Raw genomic sequence first — 20690 nt, forward strand, 5'->3', positions numbered from 1 at the left:
CTCTCTCTCTCTCTCTCTCTCTCTCTCTCTCTCTCTCTCTCTCTCTCTCTCTCTCTCTCCCCCTCTTTCTCTCTCTCTCTCCCTCTCTCTCTCTCTCTTGCTCTCCATCCATCTACCTATCTGTCTACAAAACATTTCAACCAAATCTTATATCTCTTTTCGAATTACGTGAGACCCAGAGAACCGAACTGCAAAAACAAGCGTACATTAGTCATATAGTAAAATTAAAACGCAATACGATTACAAAATTGCAAAAGACTTTCTCACCCCTCGACTATGATGACTTACCAAAGTCAGCTTATCCTCTTCCTTCTTCATTATCTTCGACGTTTGCTCCTGATCAAATTTCACGACAGCCGCTATCACTCGAGCGAGCACCATAGTCTCCCGTCCCATCATATATTCAAACAAAATGTTCCTCAAGTACTCAATCTCCGTCGAATCCTCCAAAGTGTCGTGTCGCAACTTTACCAACTTCCTAAGCTCCGCAATCTCCCGTCGCTGCGACGTTAGGGTCTGCTGCATCGTATGAATCGAACCAGTGTTCGTTTGTATCGCAGCCATCGCCACGCGCGACGTACTCTCCAACTCCTGCGTGGAAATCTCAGTTGAGTGAAAACGTTACAGCGACTCGATCGCGATCAAACAAAGCTCTGCTGTCAAAACCATACATGCGACAAAAAAACATAACACATATATACATACGTACATACGTACATACATACATATACACATACATACATACGTACATACGCACATACGTACATATGTACATACGTACATTCATACATACGTACATACATACATACATACATATATACATAGATACATACATACGCACGCACGCACGTACGTATACAACATACGCTACATCTATGCATCGAGAAAGAAAAGTGGACAACAGAAAAGTAACAGAGAGAAAAAAACTAAAGAAAAGCTTTACCTCAATAGCAGTTTCAGTCTGTACATCGGGCTGAAAACAATGTAAACGCATCAAGGCAAACGAACAAAGATTAAAAATCATTGAATGAAAACATTTCTTATATATGCATATACGCGTGTATATAAAAAGCGTGTGCGTCAACTCTCCCTCTCTCTCTCTCTCTCTCTCTCTCTCTCTCTCTCTCTCTCTCTCTCTCTCTCTCTCTCTCTCTCTCTCTCTCTCTCTCTCTCTCTCTCTCTCTCTCTCTCTCTCTCCTTCTCCCTCTCCCTCTCCCTCTCCCTCTCCCTCTCCCTTTCTCTCTCAATACTGGATCCTGTGTATACATACATATATATATATATACATACATACATATATGTGTGTGTGTGTGTGTGTGTACTAGAAATATGCAAACTATTCTAATTCGAATCGAATCGAATCTAATGTAATTCAATTCGAATCCGAATCGCTATGATTCGAATCCGAATAATTCAAATAGGAATACATTATCGTTTGCGTACATCAGCTACAAAACGGGCCATCTGGGCCTGTATGTTTGAACCCTTAACTTATAATTAACTTAACTTATAATTAATAACTTAATTATAAATTACTTTAAATATTTAAATATATATTTTATTTTAAGATGATATTACAATATCAGTATTCCCATTCATAAAAATTTGCATATTTAATAGTCATGTAAAATTTTTTTATGATTCTATTCAATTTCATTCGATTCGATTCGAATTCAAGTGAAATTTCATAGATTCGATTCGATTCGAACTCGAATTTAATAAATGAGATTCGATTCGATTCGACATAGAAATTTTTGATTCGTACATCTCTAATATGTATGTATATACATATATGCTACATATATACGTATATACATATATGCAGGTATTCAGTATCGACTATCGCCATCTGTCGGCTTCTTCCGAATGTGAGTAGGAATAAAATTTATCGAAGGAAAATTATACGCGGTATAGAAGCAGTCAGCTGAAACTCTTCTACATGAAGTAACTCTCAAGTCTCTTCGAATCACCCCCGTTCTCTCCAAGTATGCAAGGTGGTAGTAGTTATTGTGGCCTAACTCTGTATACATACGCACATGCTGAGAACGACGGTTCGTGCCGAATCTATCTATCTCATCGATACGCCCCATCTACCTCTATCATCTATCTCTATCTATCTATCTATATCTATATATCCATCTATCTTTACCTTCCTCAACTTAACGCGTTGACTCACCTTCCTCTCGTTCTGCCATTCCTTCGTCAACTCGTTCAATTCCTCTTCGTGTTTCGCCTGCAAATTGTCGATTTTCTGTTGCACTATAGCCTTCCATTTCCTCTCCACCTCTCGAACCTCGACGGCATGCTCCTTCTTCATCTGCGCGATTGTCTCCATCAGACGATCGATGTCTTTCCCCTTCTCGGCCACCGCGTCCTTCTTCTCAAGCACCAGGCTCTCGATCTGTTCGGATTTCTCCGCGAGTTCTCCTTGGAAATCTTTCAGCTGCTCCTTGTATTGCTGCACGAGGTCTGACTCGTAATTGTGCAGGCGATCTACATGATGAGTGCATGCCAGTTATTGTATTGCGCGCGCGAACGTTGAAACTTGAAAGTCAGTATTACTTGGGTATCAGTATTGTTATCTCACTTTATGTGCGTATAAATATGATGATGATGATACACACATACACACACGCGCAAGGATGTCCCGTAACTCAGCTCACGAGGAATTCGTGGAAACAGAACGCGGATTGAGACATTTGATATAAAAGTCCCGTACCGTTTCGCGATATAATTATTTCGCTATAGTTATCGAATTGTTAATGACGGAAATATGATGAGTGGATGAGGATGGATGATTGGAGAAACGTTGCTGGTCGTTCGGCCCACAATTCCGGTCCAGTCGATCCAGCGACTGTTGCCGGCGCGCGCGGCGAGGAGAGGACAGTCGCTCTACTCGTGTCTCATCAATCGTTGGATCGACTGTCTGATATCGCGAGGGACTCCTCCTCGAGACTTCATCTCAGCGCGCGCTCACTCGCCAGATTTGTGTAATTGATAGCTCGATAACTCGATTGCGAATGTTACGCAAAACGATACAGATCTGTTGTGTTGTTTGTCTCGATTCGATATTATACAAGTACACACAAAGGACCGAGAGATCGTTGAGGAAAAAACAATCAACTACGAGAGAGAGAGAGAGAGAGAGAGAGAGAGAGAGAGAGAGAGAGAGAGAGAGAGAGAGAGAGAGAGAGAGAGAGAGAGAGAGAGGGAGAGGGAGAGGGAGAGGGAGAGGGAGAGGGAGAGGGAGAGAGGGAGAGGGAGAGGGAGAGATTATCTTCAGCGATCAGCGATTACGAAAGAAAGAAGTGTGTCTATCGACCTCGAATGTTTGTCCCAGCGAAAAATTCCCACTAGCTTTTGCTGGTGCAAAGGGCAACCCGTGTGTGATATATCTTTGTTGCATCATCGTGTCATAGGACGTCGTCGTCACAGGATATCGCGCAAGCAATATCGCGGTGTATCCCGTCCGATGGCGACGCGGTTCGTGCGAACCCCTCGTTCGTTGTCTATTTCTCTCCATTGAATTCTCACGATATGTCCCTGGCTGGATCAACTTACCGAAACGTTTCTCCAACGCAGCCTGCAGCTCCTCCTCTTTGTCCTGCAACTGCGCCTGAAACTCCTTCACCAGCTGCTTCAGCCTCATACTCTGCTCCTCCTCGTTGGTCCTCGCCTGCTCCTTCAACTGACCGACTTGCTCCCTCAGCTCGTTGTTCGCCAGCTGCATCTGCGTCTCCTTCGCCTGGAACGTGATCAGCGCCTCGTCGAGATGAGCCTCCAGTCTCTCCTTCTCTTCGCGCAGCTTGTCGTTGCTGTCCGTGTCGCCGCGCATGTTCCCCAGGGCCTTCCGCGACGTGGCGAGAGACACGGTCTCCGACTGCGATTCGATCGTCTCCCCTTTCGACGTATCCGCGCAGCCTGAGCGGAGCCTGAGAGCCGTCATCTCGCGCGACATGTCCGAGTTTTTCCGCTCCAGAGACTTCATCTCCGACTCTTTCCGCGACAGTGAGTCCTTCAGGGCGCTCAATTCCATGGACGAATTGTAGCTCGCCGAACGCTGAGCGTCCACGAGCTCCGCGCGCAGCCGCTCGTTCTCCGCGCTCAGAGCCTCCCATCCGGATACCCTGGACTGTAGCTCCGCTTTGCCGCTCTTCAGACCTTCCATCTCGATGACCATCTTCTCTCGCAGGATCGCCCGCTCGGCCGCTAGCTTGTCATTTTCGGCGCGAATTGCCTCCGCTTCGACGCTCATACGCGTCAGTTCACCGAGCTGCGAGCGCAACTGTGCGTTCTCACCCTCCAACTTCTGGATCCTGCAGCCTTCGTCCTTCAGCGACTTCAGCTGCGCGAGCAGTCGCTCGTTCTCTTCCTTCAATGTCTTACCGCTCTCCCCAACAGCGTCCAGCTCCGAGATCTTGCTCGCCAGCTCGGCGCTTCGCTCCTCGAGCCTCTCTTTCGTCTCCTTCAGCTCTCCCTCCGCTATCGTCAATCTCTCGTTCGACTGACTCGACTCCGCGTTCCTCGCCTCCAGCTGCGCGCTCACCGTCGTCAATTGACCGCTCAGACGTTCCGTCTCCTCCCTGAGAACGTTCGCTTCGGACTTGAACGACTCCGTCTCTTTGCGCGACTCCTCCCTCTCCTTCTCGCAACTGTCCATCTTCTGCTTCATCGCCGCCTCATTCTCACGTAGCTTCCGGTTCTGGCTCAGCAGGTTATTATGCTTGTCCTTGAGATCCTTGTTCTCCAGAGTGATGGTCGCGAGCTGCGAATTCTCCGACTTCAGAGACTCGATTTGCCTTTCGGCGGTCGACAACATGTCGGACAACTCTGTTCGCTTGGCCCTCAGCTCGCACAGCTCCGCGTTCATCTCCTCGATGATCTTGCCTTTCTGCTCCTTCTGCGTCATCAGCTTCTTCAGCTGCGCGGACTTCAAGCCGAGCGTCTTCTGCAGCTCCTTGTTGTTCTCCGTCAGCTCGGCCATTTCCTTCGCGTGGCTCTCCCTCGTCGCTTCGTACTCCCTCTCGAGATCCGAATACTTCCTCGCGTGCTCCTCGATCGCCTGTACACGACTGTCGCCGGTCGAGATCAGATGCGCCAGCTGCTGTTCTTGCTGCGCGATTCTCTCGTCGCGTCTCTTGATCTCGCGATCCTTCGCGCTCAGGGCGCCTTGAGAGCGAGCGACCTCCGCTCGTGAGGCGCGCAGCTCCTCCTCGTGCTGCGCCTCTCGATCGCTGCTCTGCGACCTCAACCGCTTCGCGAGATCGTTCGCCTCGTGCAGTTTCGCGCCCAATGCATCCACCTCGTCGGCGGCGCGACGAGCCAGCGCGAGCTCTCTCCTAAGATCGTTCGTTTCGCTCGACAACGTCCTGTATCTCAATTCGAACTCCTCCAACGTCCCCGTCAGTCGATCCCTCGAGCTCTCGGTTTCTCGCCGTGACTCCGTCAACTCGCGCGTGACCTTCTCCAGATCGTAGACCTTGAACTGCAGATTATCCATCTCGGCTATCAGCTTCTTCACCAACGCGCCGAGTGTGTCGGACAGCTCGTCGCTTCGCGCCGTCGACTCTTCCTTGCTCGCTTTCAGCACCGTCTCCAGGGTGGACTTGAGACCCGCGATCTTGTCCAATTCCGAGCGTAGTCGCGCCTCTTCGGACATGATGGACCGCTCCGACGAGTCTTGCGCATGAAAACGCGACGCCACCTCCGTTTGGAGATCCAACCTCCTCCTCCTCCTCACCTTTTCCTCTTCGAGCCTCACACGAGTCGCTGCCACAGTCTCGTTCAGACGCGACAACTCGACCCGCCGACTCGACAGTTCCTCTCGCACGACTCCTTTCACTTCCGCGCAATCCTGCCTCAGACGCTGCACGCAGTCCTTGTAATGAACGAGTCGGTTCGTCAAGTCGCTCCGCTCTTTCTTCAGCAGACTGATCACCGAGCTATCTGCCTGGACTTTGTTGCCGAGATCATCGATCGTCGACCGGCAGAGCTCGAGCTCGTCCCGTACCGCGTTTAACTCCACCCGCTTACTCTCCAGCTCCTGCTGCGCCGCGGCGAGCTCGTCCACGCGGCTCTTCAGCGACTTGATCTGCGTCTCTTGCTCGCCGAGTCGGTGCTTCGCTTTCTCCAGCATAGCCGCGTACTGCTGCACCTTCTTGTTGTAGTTCTCGCACACCTGATCCCGATCGATCAGCGCACCTCTCATGTTTTCCAGTTCTTTGTCGACGCTCTGCACAGTCGCCTGCAGCTTCTCGATCGTCGCGTCGGCGTCCTTTCGCCCCTCTTCCGTAACGATCCTCTGCGCGTCGTACTCGCTCTTCAGCTCCGAGTACCTTAGTTTACAGTTCGACAACTCGGCCTGCAGTGTCTCCTTGTCGTGTCTATGCTCGATGCTCTGTTTCTCCCACTCGTGCAACTCGCGACGCAAGCCTTCGAGTTCCGCTTCTCTCTCGCGCAAACGGAGCGTCGCCCCCTCCGACGTCTTTTCGTCCCTCGAGGGGGCCTCCTTACCGTGAACGACCTCTTCATGGTGCCTCGTTGCGGCTACCTGTTGCGCGAGAGTCTTCGCCGCATTGCTCTCGGTCTTCTCGGTCTTCGAAACGTCGTGCGCGATCGTGACTTTCTCCACGAGCAAATTCGAGTCTACGTACGGCGACGATCTCGATTTGCCCGACGAGCCCTCGGCCTTGTAACGCGCCACGGCGGCCTCGTGCAGGAGGCTCTCCTTCTCTTCCGCCATGTGCTTGAGTTCGATTCGCAGTTGCTTGATCTGCTCCTCTTTCTCCTCGAGCTCCCGGTGCACCGACAGCTTGTTCTCCGCCAACGAGATCGCGGACTCCTCTTCGCGTTTCTGCAACGCGTCCACCTGTTCTGTCAGGCTTGCGATCTCGGCTCGCGCCGCGCTTAGCTCGCCCTCCGTCGCGCTTATCCTCTCGGTGGTGCTGTTCTTTAACGACTCGTGCTCACTCTCCATCGTGTTCTTCTCCTTCATCGCCTCGGTGAACTTGTCTTTGTTACGCTTCAAGGACTCTTTGTACCTTAATACAAGACTCTCCAGCTTCTTCATTCTATCGTTCAGCTGAACGTTCTCCGCCAGCAGCGCGCTGCTGCTACCATCGTTGGGCGCGTCGTTGCTCAAGTCGATCAGATTATCCTTGGAGCTTTCCTTTTGCTCAGCCGTCTCCTCCGACGGTGAATTCTCCAGGATTGATCCACCGCCTTGCAGCAGTCTCACCTTCGTGTTCAACGTGTTTATAATGTGGTCCTTCTCCTCTATGTCGTTTCTCAGCGCCTCTTCCAGGTGCGCCTTCGCCTGCTGCTCCAGCTGACATTGCTCCTTCAGGTCGGTGATCCTTCGCAGCACCTTGTCCTGTGTCTCGACCAGCACGGACTCCAATCTGGTCTTCGCTCGGTCCAGCTCACGGTAATGCGTCGCTAAATCCGTATACCTGCCGCGATACTTGTGATATTTGGCTTGCACCTTGCGATAGGCCGAATACAATTGATCTTTGGTGACTCTGTCCAGATGCGGACTGATATTGTCGTCTACTTCGCTAGCTGACTGATCCATATCGGACTGTAGGGATAAGATCTCTTTGTTATTACCGGAGAAATTGTAATAATAATTTTGATACTGTTAATAACAACATTATCGCGATATATTATAACATATATCGGGAACCATTAAGGGGAAACTTTGTAGGATACTTGGAGTGTTCGATTATATATTGTCCTTGGTGAATTGAAAACAAGAAAATGATACGCACCTGCAGGTGATACAGGTTAGAAGGACTCTCGTACATGGGGAACAATGAGGATGCGTCACTGGTGATGCTGCTCACCGACGATCTCCTGGACATCTCCGTCGCGTTAGCGGACGGAGACATCAGATCGATATTCTGGAAACTATGCTTCACCGGAGTGTTCCTAGGCGTTTCTGTAAGCGAGACAGCTCGCTAGTCTCTCTCTTAACCATCTCTCCTGGTCGAATACCGTCGATGTAATCGTCGAACGAAATTGCTTACCATCTCCATCCTCTGTCAAACTAAAATTGTCATTCGACGCCGAAACCTCCTGAATCGAGCTGTTGGACAGAGCCGGCGACACGACAGCCTGTGTGTTGTGTACATAGCAAGGCACGCAACAAAAGAAAGTTATAGCGCGGTTATGACGGCTAAAACGTTCGTTACATTATTCGCAATCATGCCGAACGAAGGATCGAACGAAAGGTGAAACTGCCTACCTGCGCCAATTGCTGTACACTCGCCTGCAACCTAGCGGGCGATTGCTTCATCTCCTCCGCGAGTTTGTCCTTAAATTTCTTGAACATCCTGTGGCTTGAAGCGGGAGGAGCTTGTCGCGGGATATCACAAACGAAGGATACGGTCGCGATAAGCGTGCCGACAGGATCAGAACTCGATGAAAGCAACGACGAAAGAGATCGGCGAGCGCTGAGCGCCGCGATGTTTACGTTGACGCAGACCGGGAGAAGTGCGAGTACCGGGGATCCGTGTTACGACAGGGCGATCCGCGGGAAACATAGCGGGAGCGGGAGCGGGCTCGAGACCCCGAGATCGCACCTCCCTCCTTTTCTCTTGAAAACGCCTTCGCGCTCGTCGGCAAGAGCCTTGTGAACTGAATCCTCGCGATCCTCGCGAAAAACGCTGCCTCGCGGTGAAGTTCGCTGGGTGAGATCACACGAGCGCTGAGCGCTACATTACTCGATTATGCCTTATGTCTCGTATGCGCGAGTGCACGTGTATGTGTGAGTATGTGTGTGTGTCGCGCGTGTACACCCAACCGCCATTATTACGCGTGTGAGTGTCGGTGACGTCATCGAGCATCAGACGCCGTTTACAAACGGCTGATCTGTCGTTCTCAAGTGACGTAATTGTGGCATATGAGACGCGCACCAACAGATCCGCGCGCGAGATGTCACGCGTGCATATGCGTGCAAAAGCCGTTACCTTTCCCAATTGCCGATCCCAATTGCAAATTGCAGCTTGAAAGTGGAGAGAAGAGAGATTATTGAGAACGAGTGATTCGGCTGGCTGAGAATAAATCGAAAAATTGACATCGAAGGAATTGTTCGTTGTGTATGATCATTCATCATTCATCATCGATCGAATATAAGAAGGAAAATTCTAAATTTGCACGCACAATCGTAGAATTATTAATTGAATACTTGATAATAATTCACAAACTTTCAACGCGTTTATAGATTGATTGGGACTCTCATCTCTCTCTCTCTCTCTCTCTCTCTCTCTCTCTCTCTCTCTCTCTCTCTCTCTCTCTCTCTCTCTCTCTCCCTCTCTCTCTCTCTCTCCCCCCTCTCTTTCTCTCTCCCTCCCTTTCTCTCTCTCTCCCTCCCTCTCTCTCCCCCTCCCCCCTCTCTCTCTCTCTCATTTTCATCACGAATCCACACGCAACACACACGCGCGCGCGAATATTTTACACATAATGAGTTTCGTGAATATCATAGATGAACAATCTTGCAAAATCTTTGAAGGTTTCGAAGAATATTCAAACCATCGCGATTAATCGTTTGAAGAGAGCCGTAGGTTTCAATTCAAAATTACGCGCGAACAGCGTTCCAATATTCACTGCCAGTACTGAAACTTTAGAGTATATGACATAAACTATAGATTTTCAGTACTGGTAGTGAATATCCGAATGCAGCTAAAGTAACGACGTATTCGAGCGAATGGGTTTTTAACCCACCCGGGTTCAATTAAACCCAGTTTCTTTGGGTCGAATATGCACAGTAAGCTTAGCGATTGGCTAGTAGAGTTGTCTTGTGGTGTCATTAATCGAGTCCGGGTGAATTGAAAAACCTATTCACTCGAATAATCGCCCCGTAAAAGACGTATTAACGGATCGATGTAAGGCACGTGATTCCGCCTTATCATAGAACAATATAAAAGAGACACAGCGATTTCTGTTGTTCTTTATTGTTATTATACACTTAAAATAAATAACGCTGTAACACTTGTCGCAATATGTAACATATTGTCAATTATTATTACGACGTTCGTCTCTCTCGATTCGCGTAACATTTGTTTTCTCTCTTTCTTTTTCAACCACATTATTAACAATATAGTACGATCAATGATCGTGACCGGTGATGCATTTGAAGGGAGTATCGACTGTTACTATACATGGGATCTTTGCAGCAAATATTTTTTGTATATACAATCTTATTTAATTACAACGATACGAACAAACCGAGTTCGTCGAAGCTGCGTACCTATGAGGCAGTCCTCTCTACGAAAGTACAAAGGAAACTCGTTAAATGTACAAGTGGATAGTTACATCTAAAAACACAAGCTGAAGCTTTGATGTTAACAATTGTTGCTGATAATGTTCTACTCTACTTCGTCGATATCGAGAACAGTTATCAACAGTGATAAACGGTACAGTACCAGATGTGTGTGTGTGTATGTGTGTGTGTATTTAATGTATATAATTATATAATTGTAATATTTATTATATATAATTAATACAATATATATATATATCATATATGTATGTATATATACATATTGTATCAATTATGGATAATATATACTGAATATATAATTATAAAACTCATATATATCCCTATGAGATTAGGTACCGTACGGAAAAGAACATGTAACACTCTCTCTCTCTCTCTCTCTCTCTCTCTCTCTCTCTCTCTCTCTCTCTCTCTCTCTCTCTCTCTCTCTCTCTCTCTCTCTCTCTCTCTCTCTCTCTCCCTTTCCCTCAACCACGTTCGATGCGATCATTTACTTAAATTATAAAAGTATCGTATTGAGAGAGAGAGAGAGAGAGAGAGAGAGAGAGAGAGAGAGAGAGAGAGAGGAGAAAGTGAAGGAGAGAGAGGGAAAGGGAGAGAGAATGCATCGCGGTACGTGGTGCAGAGATCGCACGTACCCGAAATGCACGGTACGCAATATGCACTTTGGTAATGGACTGGCAGCGAGCGAACAATCAAGATCGTGTTTACACGATTACATACGCATACAGCGAGAGAAATTCCGCGCTGCGATTGAAGTGGAGCAATTGTGAAAACGTAAATATTCGCAACAAATTCAAGAACAAAATTAAACGTCACTGCCAGATGTTTCAATCCGCGAGCGGTGTGAACGCTGCTGCATTTAGTATAAATAAAATATATAAATATATAAGACAGGAGAGATAAAATGATTAAGAACGTGTGTGCGTTCTTCAAACGAGTTTGAAAAATTTTATAACAGATTCCCCGCGATCGTATTCACGCGTTTCACGATTGCGCTCAGACCATAATCGTGACCATAATCTTTTCTCCTCTCCTCCTATTTATGACTCTTATAAAGGATTCATAGTGCCCTGTGTGTTCGCCGCCAGAGACGGTATCAACGGAACATTCGAAGACGGCTCTTGCTGTGTGCGTTACTTGCTGCGAGCCGCGAACTTGACAACTTTTCCCGCTTCACTTCCTCCCAAATTCCAATTTCAAGGAACCTAGCCGTGTCTCTCTATTGTGCACTGTGCTGCGCTCGCGAGCTTACTGTGTTTGTTTTTTTTTTCTTTTCTTTCTCTATCGGAAAAACTACACGCTACTGCGCGCAAAGTCGTTTCCTCGTTTCTTTTTCTTTCACGCTGTATCAACTGGACACCGACTGGCTTCTCCCCTCGCCGTTTCACGCCATTACGCCGTTACGGCTGCTCTATCTGTCGCTCCGTTATCACGTTCCATTGTTTCACTGCATCGCGCAAAACTTGCTCTCTTCCGCATGATTCTCGTATTAACATTTTAACCATTAAATCATTAAACGAGAAAATAATTAACATCGCGCCGTGAAAGACAGATCTGACCACTTTGCTCAGACCACTTGAGGTTTCTGCTTAGAAGCTACACTTCACGTCGTTATCGCAACCACCACAATTTGCAACCACGCTGCAATTCTCTCTCGGTTCACGCAGATTACGCGGCGATGTGTGTGAAAAGAAAGTGAATTCGATCGAATACGAGTTCGAAACTCTATCCTAATTTTATCTTTACCTTAGTACGATAAACTTCACTCCTCTTAAACTTACGGACGCGCACGCACGCATGCACGCTCTATTCGCGGTAACTGCACGCTGCGGTGATCCCGTATTCGATATCTCACTTGAATAACGGCGGTATATACTTCTTCGTGCCGGTCTAAATAATGCAGCGAGATATACGATAACGCCGCGATCACCAGCGTCTTTTTCGATATCGACAACGCGTTACGATCTCGCTTACGATCTCATGTACGGATAATCGTATTCCCGTAAAGGCACAAAGGTCTCCTTGATAGCCTGCGGAGATGCCCAACGGAGAGCGTAATGTGGCCCACCGGCCTTATCGTTTGTGCCCGACATTCGACTGCCGCCGAACGGCTGCTGGCCGACTACAGACCCGGTGGATTTGTCGTTCACGTAGAAGTTGCCGGCAGTGTACTTGAGATCTTCGAGCGCCTTCCTCGACCACTTCCTGTGAACAATACAGAATAATATAGAGAACAATTCCAATTATATAATGTGTGTAAGAAAATGTGTGTAATTTAATTATATATAAATTATTTAAAATCTTTCAAGAGTGTATGTCTTTACGAGTACGTTTTTATCAGATATATATATATATATAAATAACTGAAAGATATATTATATCTAGGAAAGAAAAGTATTCGAGTATTTTATATTATATTATATATTATATATTATCGCGGTATGTAAGTCGTAAGAAGTCGTAAAGGAACGCGTTTCATTGCCTCTTGCAGACGTGAAAAACATCTCGTCTCGTGAAAAACGAGACGGAAGAGCGAGTTGTCAAACGAGGTCAAAAGTGGGCGTTTAAGATCGGCGCCTTGATCTCGAGGCAACTCGAGAACTCGAGAGCTGTATGTCTGTCGTCATCATTCGATGACGAGTTTCACTTACTCGTCTTGAGCGAATATCGCACCGGTCAAAGCGTACGGCGTGGATGTCTCCACCAGCTTCATCGTCTCGTCCAGGTCAGAGTCCTTGTAGACATACACCGTCAGCACCGGACCGAAGATCTCCTCCGTCATGAGCTTTTCCTTTGGATCTTTGCTCTGTACGATCGTTGGCTCGACGAAGTATCCGCGCCTGGAAGAAGACGGACCCGACGACGGAATGAAGCGCGCCGTCATCCGATTACGGCTAATAATAATCGCGACGGAACGTACGAATTGTCATAGCCGCCGCCTCCGATCACCTCCATCTTCGGCGACTTCTTCGCGTAATCGATGTAACCGGAGATTCGTTTGAACGCGGTAGCGTCGATCACAGCGCCGGTGAACACAGTGAAGTCACGGATGTCACCGACTGTGAGCTTCTGGCGGAGCCCTAACAGGCCATCCTTGAGCTGAAACGACGGGACGTCCGTCGATAAGACAGTCGTCGATACTCTACTCTACGAAGTATCCGTGTCCTTCCTCCCCGCTACGTTACCTTGCCCCACAGAGACTCTGGCGCGTACAACCGGCTGCAAGCGGAGCACTTTTGTCCGTTGTACTCGAATGCGCTCCTGATCGTCGCATAGACCACCGACTCCACGTCGGCGCTCGAGTGAACGAAATGATAATTCTTGCCGCCGCATTCGCCGATCAATTTCGGATAATTCCTGTACTTGCCCAGACTCTGGCCGACCTGCGCCCAGAGACGATTGAACGTCGGCACCGAGCCGGTGAAGTTGATGCCGGCTAAGTAAGACGAGGACGTGATGGTGTCGCCGAACACAGGTCCCTCGCAGGGCACGAAGTTCACCACGCCGGGCGGCACACCAGCCTCCCGGCAAATCTTGAAGATCCACCAGTTGGAGAGCAACGCGGTGTCGGAAGGCTTCCACAGCACGGCGTTGCCCTGTAATAATTTTGAGTCGCTTCGGATGAAGGAATTTTTCTTTCCGCTCCTCCTGGTGGGAAGGTGCGTGCCGTCACAGCCTCGAGGAAAGGTGAAGAGAGAAACCACGAACCATCAAAGCCGGCGTGTAGCTGAGATTGCCGCCGATGGCGGTGAAATTGAATGGCGACACTGCCGCGACGAAGCCGTCCATGCCGCGATACCTCATCGAGTTGAGGGTGATCTGCTGATTCGGCGAGATCGGCTGGTACTTGAGGCTCTCCTTCACAAAGTACGCGTGCATCTTGAAAAAGTCGATCAGTTCAGCCGCGCTGTCGATCTCCGCCTGGATCACGGTCTTGCTCTGGCCGAGCATGGTCGAGGCATTCAGGTGTTGCCGGTATTTGGTCGCCATGAGGTCCGCTATCCTCAGCCACATCTCCAAGCGCTTCTCAACTGGCCATCGCTCCCACTCCCGTTGCGCCTTCACAGCGACGTCGATCGCCTTCTTCACCAGCTCTGGCGTCGCCCAATAGTACTTGGAGATTTTGCACTTGTGATTGTGCGGCTAAAAAGTCGCAAAAAACGATCAACCGAGCTTTATTTCGCTTATTGTATACCGCGAGTAGCATAACGCGCGCGAACATAAGGCTCGACAATCGCGATCGCGATCACGAACCTGAACCTGAACCTATGGGTTCAGGATATTTGAGAAATGTCTAAAAGGACAGACGGCCGAAACGGACTTCTAAGCGTCTTCGTAGGGCTGTGATTTTCACAGAGTGGAATCTCACTCACTCATTCCGCGTATGTTCCGCGAACACTTTTCGTCTCTCGGTGAGCTTCGAAATGCTACGTAGCGAAAATCGTCTTGACGATTCTCATCCACGATCCGCAGCCATGTGAATGCTGCGGAATGTGAAGCCGAGGGTGCATGGCCGCAACCGATGCCGAGCCGCAACCGATGTTGCGCGCACGATTCAATCTTCCGGTGCTTCGACTCACCATGACTTGAAACTTGCACAGGTCGGTCTTGATCTCTTCGTTCCCAATCACCAGCGGTACCTCCTCGCACTCGTTGGCCATTGTGTCCAATACCTTCTCCAATTCCGCCCGTTCCGGGCTGCCCTTCTTGTAGCTGAAAACGGGTTCATTCTCCAACGGAAAGTCCGGCGGATTCGGCACCGGCACGATCGACCCCAGGCATCTGGTACCGACTCTGCGAAGACGAAGAAAACAACAAAGAATTTATAAGCGAGCGATGAAGATCGCAACGACGCGACGCCGACGCAACTGCGCGAGTCACGCGAGATACAGCGTGACTCGCTTAATGCTTATCATTAATATTGTATATATATCTCTATGAAACAATCGGTCGCGTCCGCACTGAAACACCTGGCCTCAGCCTCTTTCAGTCGTTGATAACAAGTTCAACAAGTTCGACTCTCTGTTCATTCCTCCTTATTTGTGTCGCGAATAACGCCAACGCTATAGAAAGATATTAATCAACGTTGGATCGATCCAACCGATGACAGCTACAGCTACCTTTCAGCTACGTTCGCCTTTTTATAATATACACAACAGTTGGTTCTTATTGGCGCTTCGAAAGTACGATGCCGATAATCAGGATCAAGATTTATCCTCCACTGGCCCTCAAGAGAGCGTGCTTTCTTCCGTATAATCTTCTAAAAATATTTATCGACAGTCACTTACAATGAGTGTGTATCGAGTCAACATTTTTATCAGCCACGTCAGACAGGAGACATTGGCGAAAGCGAACTGCTTGATAATGCTTTATAACTCTGACGTCACCTTTAACAAAATGTTGTTGTTGTTATTGTTGTTGTTGTTGTTATTTGTATATTTAGTTGCACGCTCGTCGCGCGAACTGTGCGACTCCGTTGAAATGAGATTCTACATGGGTTCTAAGGCACTTCGCTCAGATTGCTACCGTTGAGACATTGCATCCCCCATCGTGCGTAATAACCGTGAGAATTATCACTCAGGTTTTAGATAAATATGATATGAAATATTACCGTGATTAATCTACGCTTCGCGGCGCACTTGAACGAAAGAACGGACGGACGGGAAAGACGGCACTGCGCGCAGCAATGAGTATAACAGTATTACGTAACATCTGCTCTCGGTCTGACCCACATTAGCGCGATTACCAGCGCTCAATGAATCAAGTAAATAATTGTGACATGTATGCTGTATCAGATGTCAATTGTATATCACCGAGGATCGTGATCGTAATCTTATACATACATATAATTTCCCAATTAATCAGATCGAGAGATATCTATCTGATCCTCTGGTCGGATAGATTCCTCCCGATCTCATTGATCTCTCTTCGGAGAGATCTACGTGTATAATTATATCATTAGTTGTACGTTCGCGAGAAGAAATAGCCGCGATTTAGATAGATCGGTGTTCGTTGTATGCGATCTTACGCAAGTTTACACTTGATTCAATCTTACGTTTAAGATCGTCTCGAGATCTCTCGAAACTCAAATCTCTCGAAAGATGCTAAAATGCCGTTTCGTTGACTGAAATACAACAATCAAGTGTCCCACAATTGAATATTTGCCATTATCACCATAATTACATGTTACATTGTGTCATTTATAAAATTGTCCTATAATATCGTGCGATATCAACCATCTCGCATTTACATATAATAATCGTATGTCGCATGAGAACCGAATTTTGCGCATGATATATATTGTTTGTAAATATAACAGAATATGTATAAAATCGGGCTGGCTATGTGTGAATACTGGCACTGTGTCAGTTCAACGAGGTAACGTTCAACAAGGAGACGACCGCCGTCCGACAAAACCAATCGTCGATCGACTCGATCTTTCCTTTTTTCTTTACAACGAGAGATTACAACTCTCTCTCTCTTTCTCTCTCTCTCTCTCTCTCTCTCTCTCTCTCTCTCTCTCTGTCTCTGTCTCTGTCTCTGTCTCTGTCTCTGTCTCTCTCTCTCTCTCTCTCTCTCTCTCTCTCTCTCTCTCTCCGGTGAGGATGGCACCGTCGTGAGTAGTGAGACAATATGGTCCGATGACGACGGACATTACCGTACGCGTAACGTACAGCCGTAAAAATATCACGACTCAAGGTTACTCTCGCTCGCGCTGAACGGCCGTGACGATGACGATGACGGCGCTGCTGAGAATCGCTGTAAGAATCGCGCGCGACAAGTTCATCGTTACGCGAAGACTCGACTTTTTCCTCCTCCGGTTCTGAAGCAGAGAGAGAGAGAAAGAGAGAGAGAGAGAGAGAGAGAGAGAGAGAGAGAGAGAGAGAGAGAGAGAGAGAGAGAGAGAGAGAGAGAGAGAGACAGAGAGACAGAGAGACAGAGACGCAGAGAGAGAGAGAGAGAAAGAGAGAGAGAGAGAGAGAGAGAGAGGGGGGGGAACTCGCGTTTGCAAAACGCGTGTGGTCGCTCAGCTCTGACCAATCGATGAGAACTTCCTTTTTTTTTATTTGCAGCGAGTAGCAAGGAAGCGGGAACTCGGCCGCGCTTTCACACATGTCAGTCTTTTTTCGTTCATTTCGACCGATGCAACAAAAGTACCAGGTCTGTAAATATGAAGCCGGAATTTGCCCATAGATGGCCCTAGCTGTCAATGTAGTTACCGTCAAACCGCGTCATTGGCGCCATTCTCATTTGTTGACATCTGACAAAGATTTTCAACTCACACAATACAAGTTTCATACAACATTGCATAGTTTGTAATAGCGTTGAACATGTCAAATTTTGTGCCTGGAAGCTACGATTTGCGGACAGCATTGATTTTCCGTTACCATTTGAAGAAAACTGCCGCAGAATCGCATCGAATGCTTGTCGAAGCTTACGGTGAGCATGCTGCTCTTGGTAAATCACAGTGCTTTGAGTGGTTTAAAAAATTCAAACGTGGCGATTTTGACGTGAGAAACGAAGAACGGTGGAAGACCACCGAAAAAGTTTGAAGACAGCGAATTGCAAGCATTGTTGAATGAGGATGACGCTCAAACGCAACAACAACTCGCGGATCAATTAACTGTGACACAAGAAGCCGTCTCCATACATTTGAAAGCTATGGGAAAGATTCAGAAGATGGGAAAATGGGAAAATCCACATGAACTGAATGAAAGACAGCAGGAAAACCGAAAAACCACTTGCGAAATGCTGCTCGCCAGGTACAAAAGAAAGTCATTTCTCCATTGGATTGTGACTGGCGATGAAAAGTGGATATATTTTGAGAATCCTAAGCGTAAAAGATCATGGGTGGATGGTTCCAGGCGAACACCATCGACATCGACCGCAAGGCCAAATCGCTATGGACGGAAGACCATTGCTCTGTGTTTGATGGGATCAGAAGGGTGTGCTGCTATTATGAGCTGCTAAAACCTGGCGAAACCGTTCATACTGAACGCTACCGACAACAAATGATCGATTTGAATCAAGCTTTGCATGAAAAACGACCAAAATATCAAAAAAGGCAACACAAAGTGATTTTGCTTCATGATAATGCACCATCACACACAGCAAAACTGGTCGAGGAAACGATTGAGGCGTTTAGTTGGGAAATACTTTCGCGTGCGGCTTACCCACCAGACTTGGCTCCGTCCGATTACTACTTATTTGTATCGATAGGACACGCACTTGCTGAGTTTCACTTCTTACGGCGTTTCACTTCTTACGAAAATGTACGAAAATGACTCGATGACTGGTTTGCCTCAAAAGAGCAACAGTTTTTTTAGCGTGGTATCCACAAATTGTCAGACAGGCGGGAAAAATGTATAGCTAGCGATGGGCAATACTTGGAATGAAATATTTTTTATCATTTTCATACACGTTTTATCATTTTCATAAACGTGTATTTTCTTGACAAAAATTCCGGTTACATATTTACATACCTGGTTTACGTACTGTTGCAACACACACCGGATAAGTACGCCCCACGAGAAATAATCAATTGCATCACGACGAGCTTGTAGCAACGATTCAGCAAAGTATCAGCAGCCAAGTATCATCATAAACAAATCCGACACGAAAAATGTACTCTTTTTAATTTCATTCGTTCTTTTCATTGACAAATTCGAACAAAGTCGCAGAGCACTTTGAACATGTCGCGTTCGTCGTAACACGTCATTATCGAAATGACAATGACGAAATGATGATGATGATGATGATGATGATGATGATGATGATGATGATGATGATGATGATGATGATGATGATGATGATGATGATGATGATAGGGTTGCCAGACTCAAAATGTGAAAAGTTGGACAGACTATTGAACAAAAGAAACTCAAAGTGTACTTGGTGTAAAATATATCAACCATCTGAACTCTTTTTAATAGTGTATGGATAGCTGTGTATGAACATTGACGGTAAAATGTGGACGTCTGGTAACGACCTAGATGATGAGAACGATGATGACGCAATCCTTTTCAAGGAACATAAGCACGACGACAAAGAGCGTGTCGAGCAGCGGAATCGAGCAACACGGTTCGGGAAATCATAATCCGCGAGATCAATTTTTGCGAGTTTCTTTCAACACGGAAACACGAGAAATTCGTGCAAGAGCGATTAACAGCGCATCGATTAATCGTAAAGGCGAAAGAACCCCGCCAAATGGCGAGAGAATCAGCCGCGCGATTACGGTGCCGTATAATCGATATCGTCGCGGCCGGAGACACCAACGTCGACCCGGTCAGCCGGAAGAGAACGAAGACAAGAGGCGGACAGAACGAGCATCGCTGCTTCGGCACGCCGTGTCGCATCAGCGTCGTGGGCCCTGGACTACTCACTTTTGGGTACTCGCCAGCAAATTTGCCTGACGGCAAACCAGGCCCAACATCTTTCGGCGGGGATGTGTTGCAGGACGCGACAGGGACAGGGAAGGAAAACGGTATAGACAGGCGGGCAGCGGAGAAAGACAGAGAGAGAAAGAGATAGATAGATAGATATATACGTGTGTGTGTGTATATGTAGAGAGAGGGAGGGAGGGAGGGAGGGAGGGAGGGAGAGAGAGAGAGAGAGAGAGAGAGAGAGGGAGAAAGAGGGAGAGAGAGAGAGAGAGAGAGAGAGAGAGAGAGAGAGAGAGAGAGAGGAGAGACAGACAGAAAAAGATCGGTAAAGGACGTTGTCGGCGACAGCCCTTCGTGACCACGCGATCCGCAGAATGGGTGGACACAAGGATGATCACAACGTGTCTCGTAGACGGTTGACAGAACAAGACACCACACTGTGATCCACCAACAGACTCAACCTTGTTTCCCCACACTCTCGTTCCACGCGCTCACGACTCACCGCACAGTGTTGCGGATTGCCGAAACTGCGAAACACGGCCAATACCGACCGCCGTATCCGTCGCGTTGGCCGAATGCTCACGAACCACGCCGCGCGCTCCCATATTCCCCACCTTTCACGGGAACGCCCAGGGACGTACGTGCAGTCCGCGTTTACCTGAGCGATCCAGCATGCGCGAACCGTCGCCATCGGCGGCGCTGTCGCCGCGGTTTCGCTTTTTCAACGCGGTCTCGTCGTGGCAATTTTTAGAAGCGCTCTCTCTCTCTCTCTCTCTCTCTCTCTCTCTCTCTCTCTCTCTCTCTTCCTCCCTCCCTCCCTCCCTCCGTCCGTCTTTCCCTCCCTACCCGCCTTTCGCCGACTTCGGGAGTTCGTTCGAACATCACATTGTCATCACGTCGACGACGACGACACGTCATTTCGCATCTAATCTCGTAACGAGATTCTAATCATCGTCGTCGTCGTCGTCGTCGTTGAACAACACGCGACACTCTTGAAGCTTTGAACAAGAGAAAGTTATTGAGCA

The 20690-nt window shown here is 47.9% G+C and overlaps 1 protein-coding gene across 1 annotated transcript; it reads right to left on the reverse strand.

The window, feature by feature from the left end:
• Nucleotides 1-49: 49 nt before the first annotated feature.
• Nucleotides 50-19856, reverse strand: LOC105186573 (golgin subfamily A member 4). The gene is made up of 15 exons (XM_011146868.2): nucleotides 19666-19856; nucleotides 14863-15076; nucleotides 13991-14425; nucleotides 13468-13878; nucleotides 13203-13381; nucleotides 12934-13122; nucleotides 12257-12487; nucleotides 8246-8507; nucleotides 8028-8115; nucleotides 7770-7939; nucleotides 3562-7579; nucleotides 2177-2493; nucleotides 944-973; nucleotides 289-591; nucleotides 50-188 (listed from the first exon to the last, which is right to left on the reverse strand). Exons 1-15 carry the CDS (start codon nucleotides 19713-19715, stop codon nucleotides 165-167), a joined length of 6921 nt encoding a protein of 2306 aa, XP_011145170.2. The 5' UTR covers nucleotides 19716-19856; the 3' UTR covers nucleotides 50-164.
• Between the last annotated feature and the right edge of the window lie 834 nt (nucleotides 19857-20690).

This window comes from Harpegnathos saltator, unplaced genomic scaffold (genome assembly GCF_003227715.2).
Source record: "Harpegnathos saltator strain DR-91 unplaced genomic scaffold, Hsal_v8.6 scaffold114, whole genome shotgun sequence".
Taxonomy (NCBI): domain Eukaryota; kingdom Metazoa; phylum Arthropoda; class Insecta; order Hymenoptera; family Formicidae; genus Harpegnathos; species Harpegnathos saltator.

Bases quoted from the DNA above. Each gene is read 5' to 3' on its own strand.
- LOC105186573 (XM_011146868.2), bottom strand. From the start codon at position 19,715: ATGTTGGGCCTGGTTTGCCGTCAGGCAAATTTGCTGGCGAGTACCCAA. The intron at 12,488-12,933 runs GTAAGTGAAACT...TATTGTTCACAG, and splicing joins GCGATATTCGCTCAAGACGA to GAAGTGGTCGAGGAAGGCGC. The intron at 2,494-3,561 runs GTAAGTTGATCC...CTCATCATGTAG, and splicing joins TGCGTTGGAGAAACGTTTCG to ATCGCCTGCACAATTACGAG.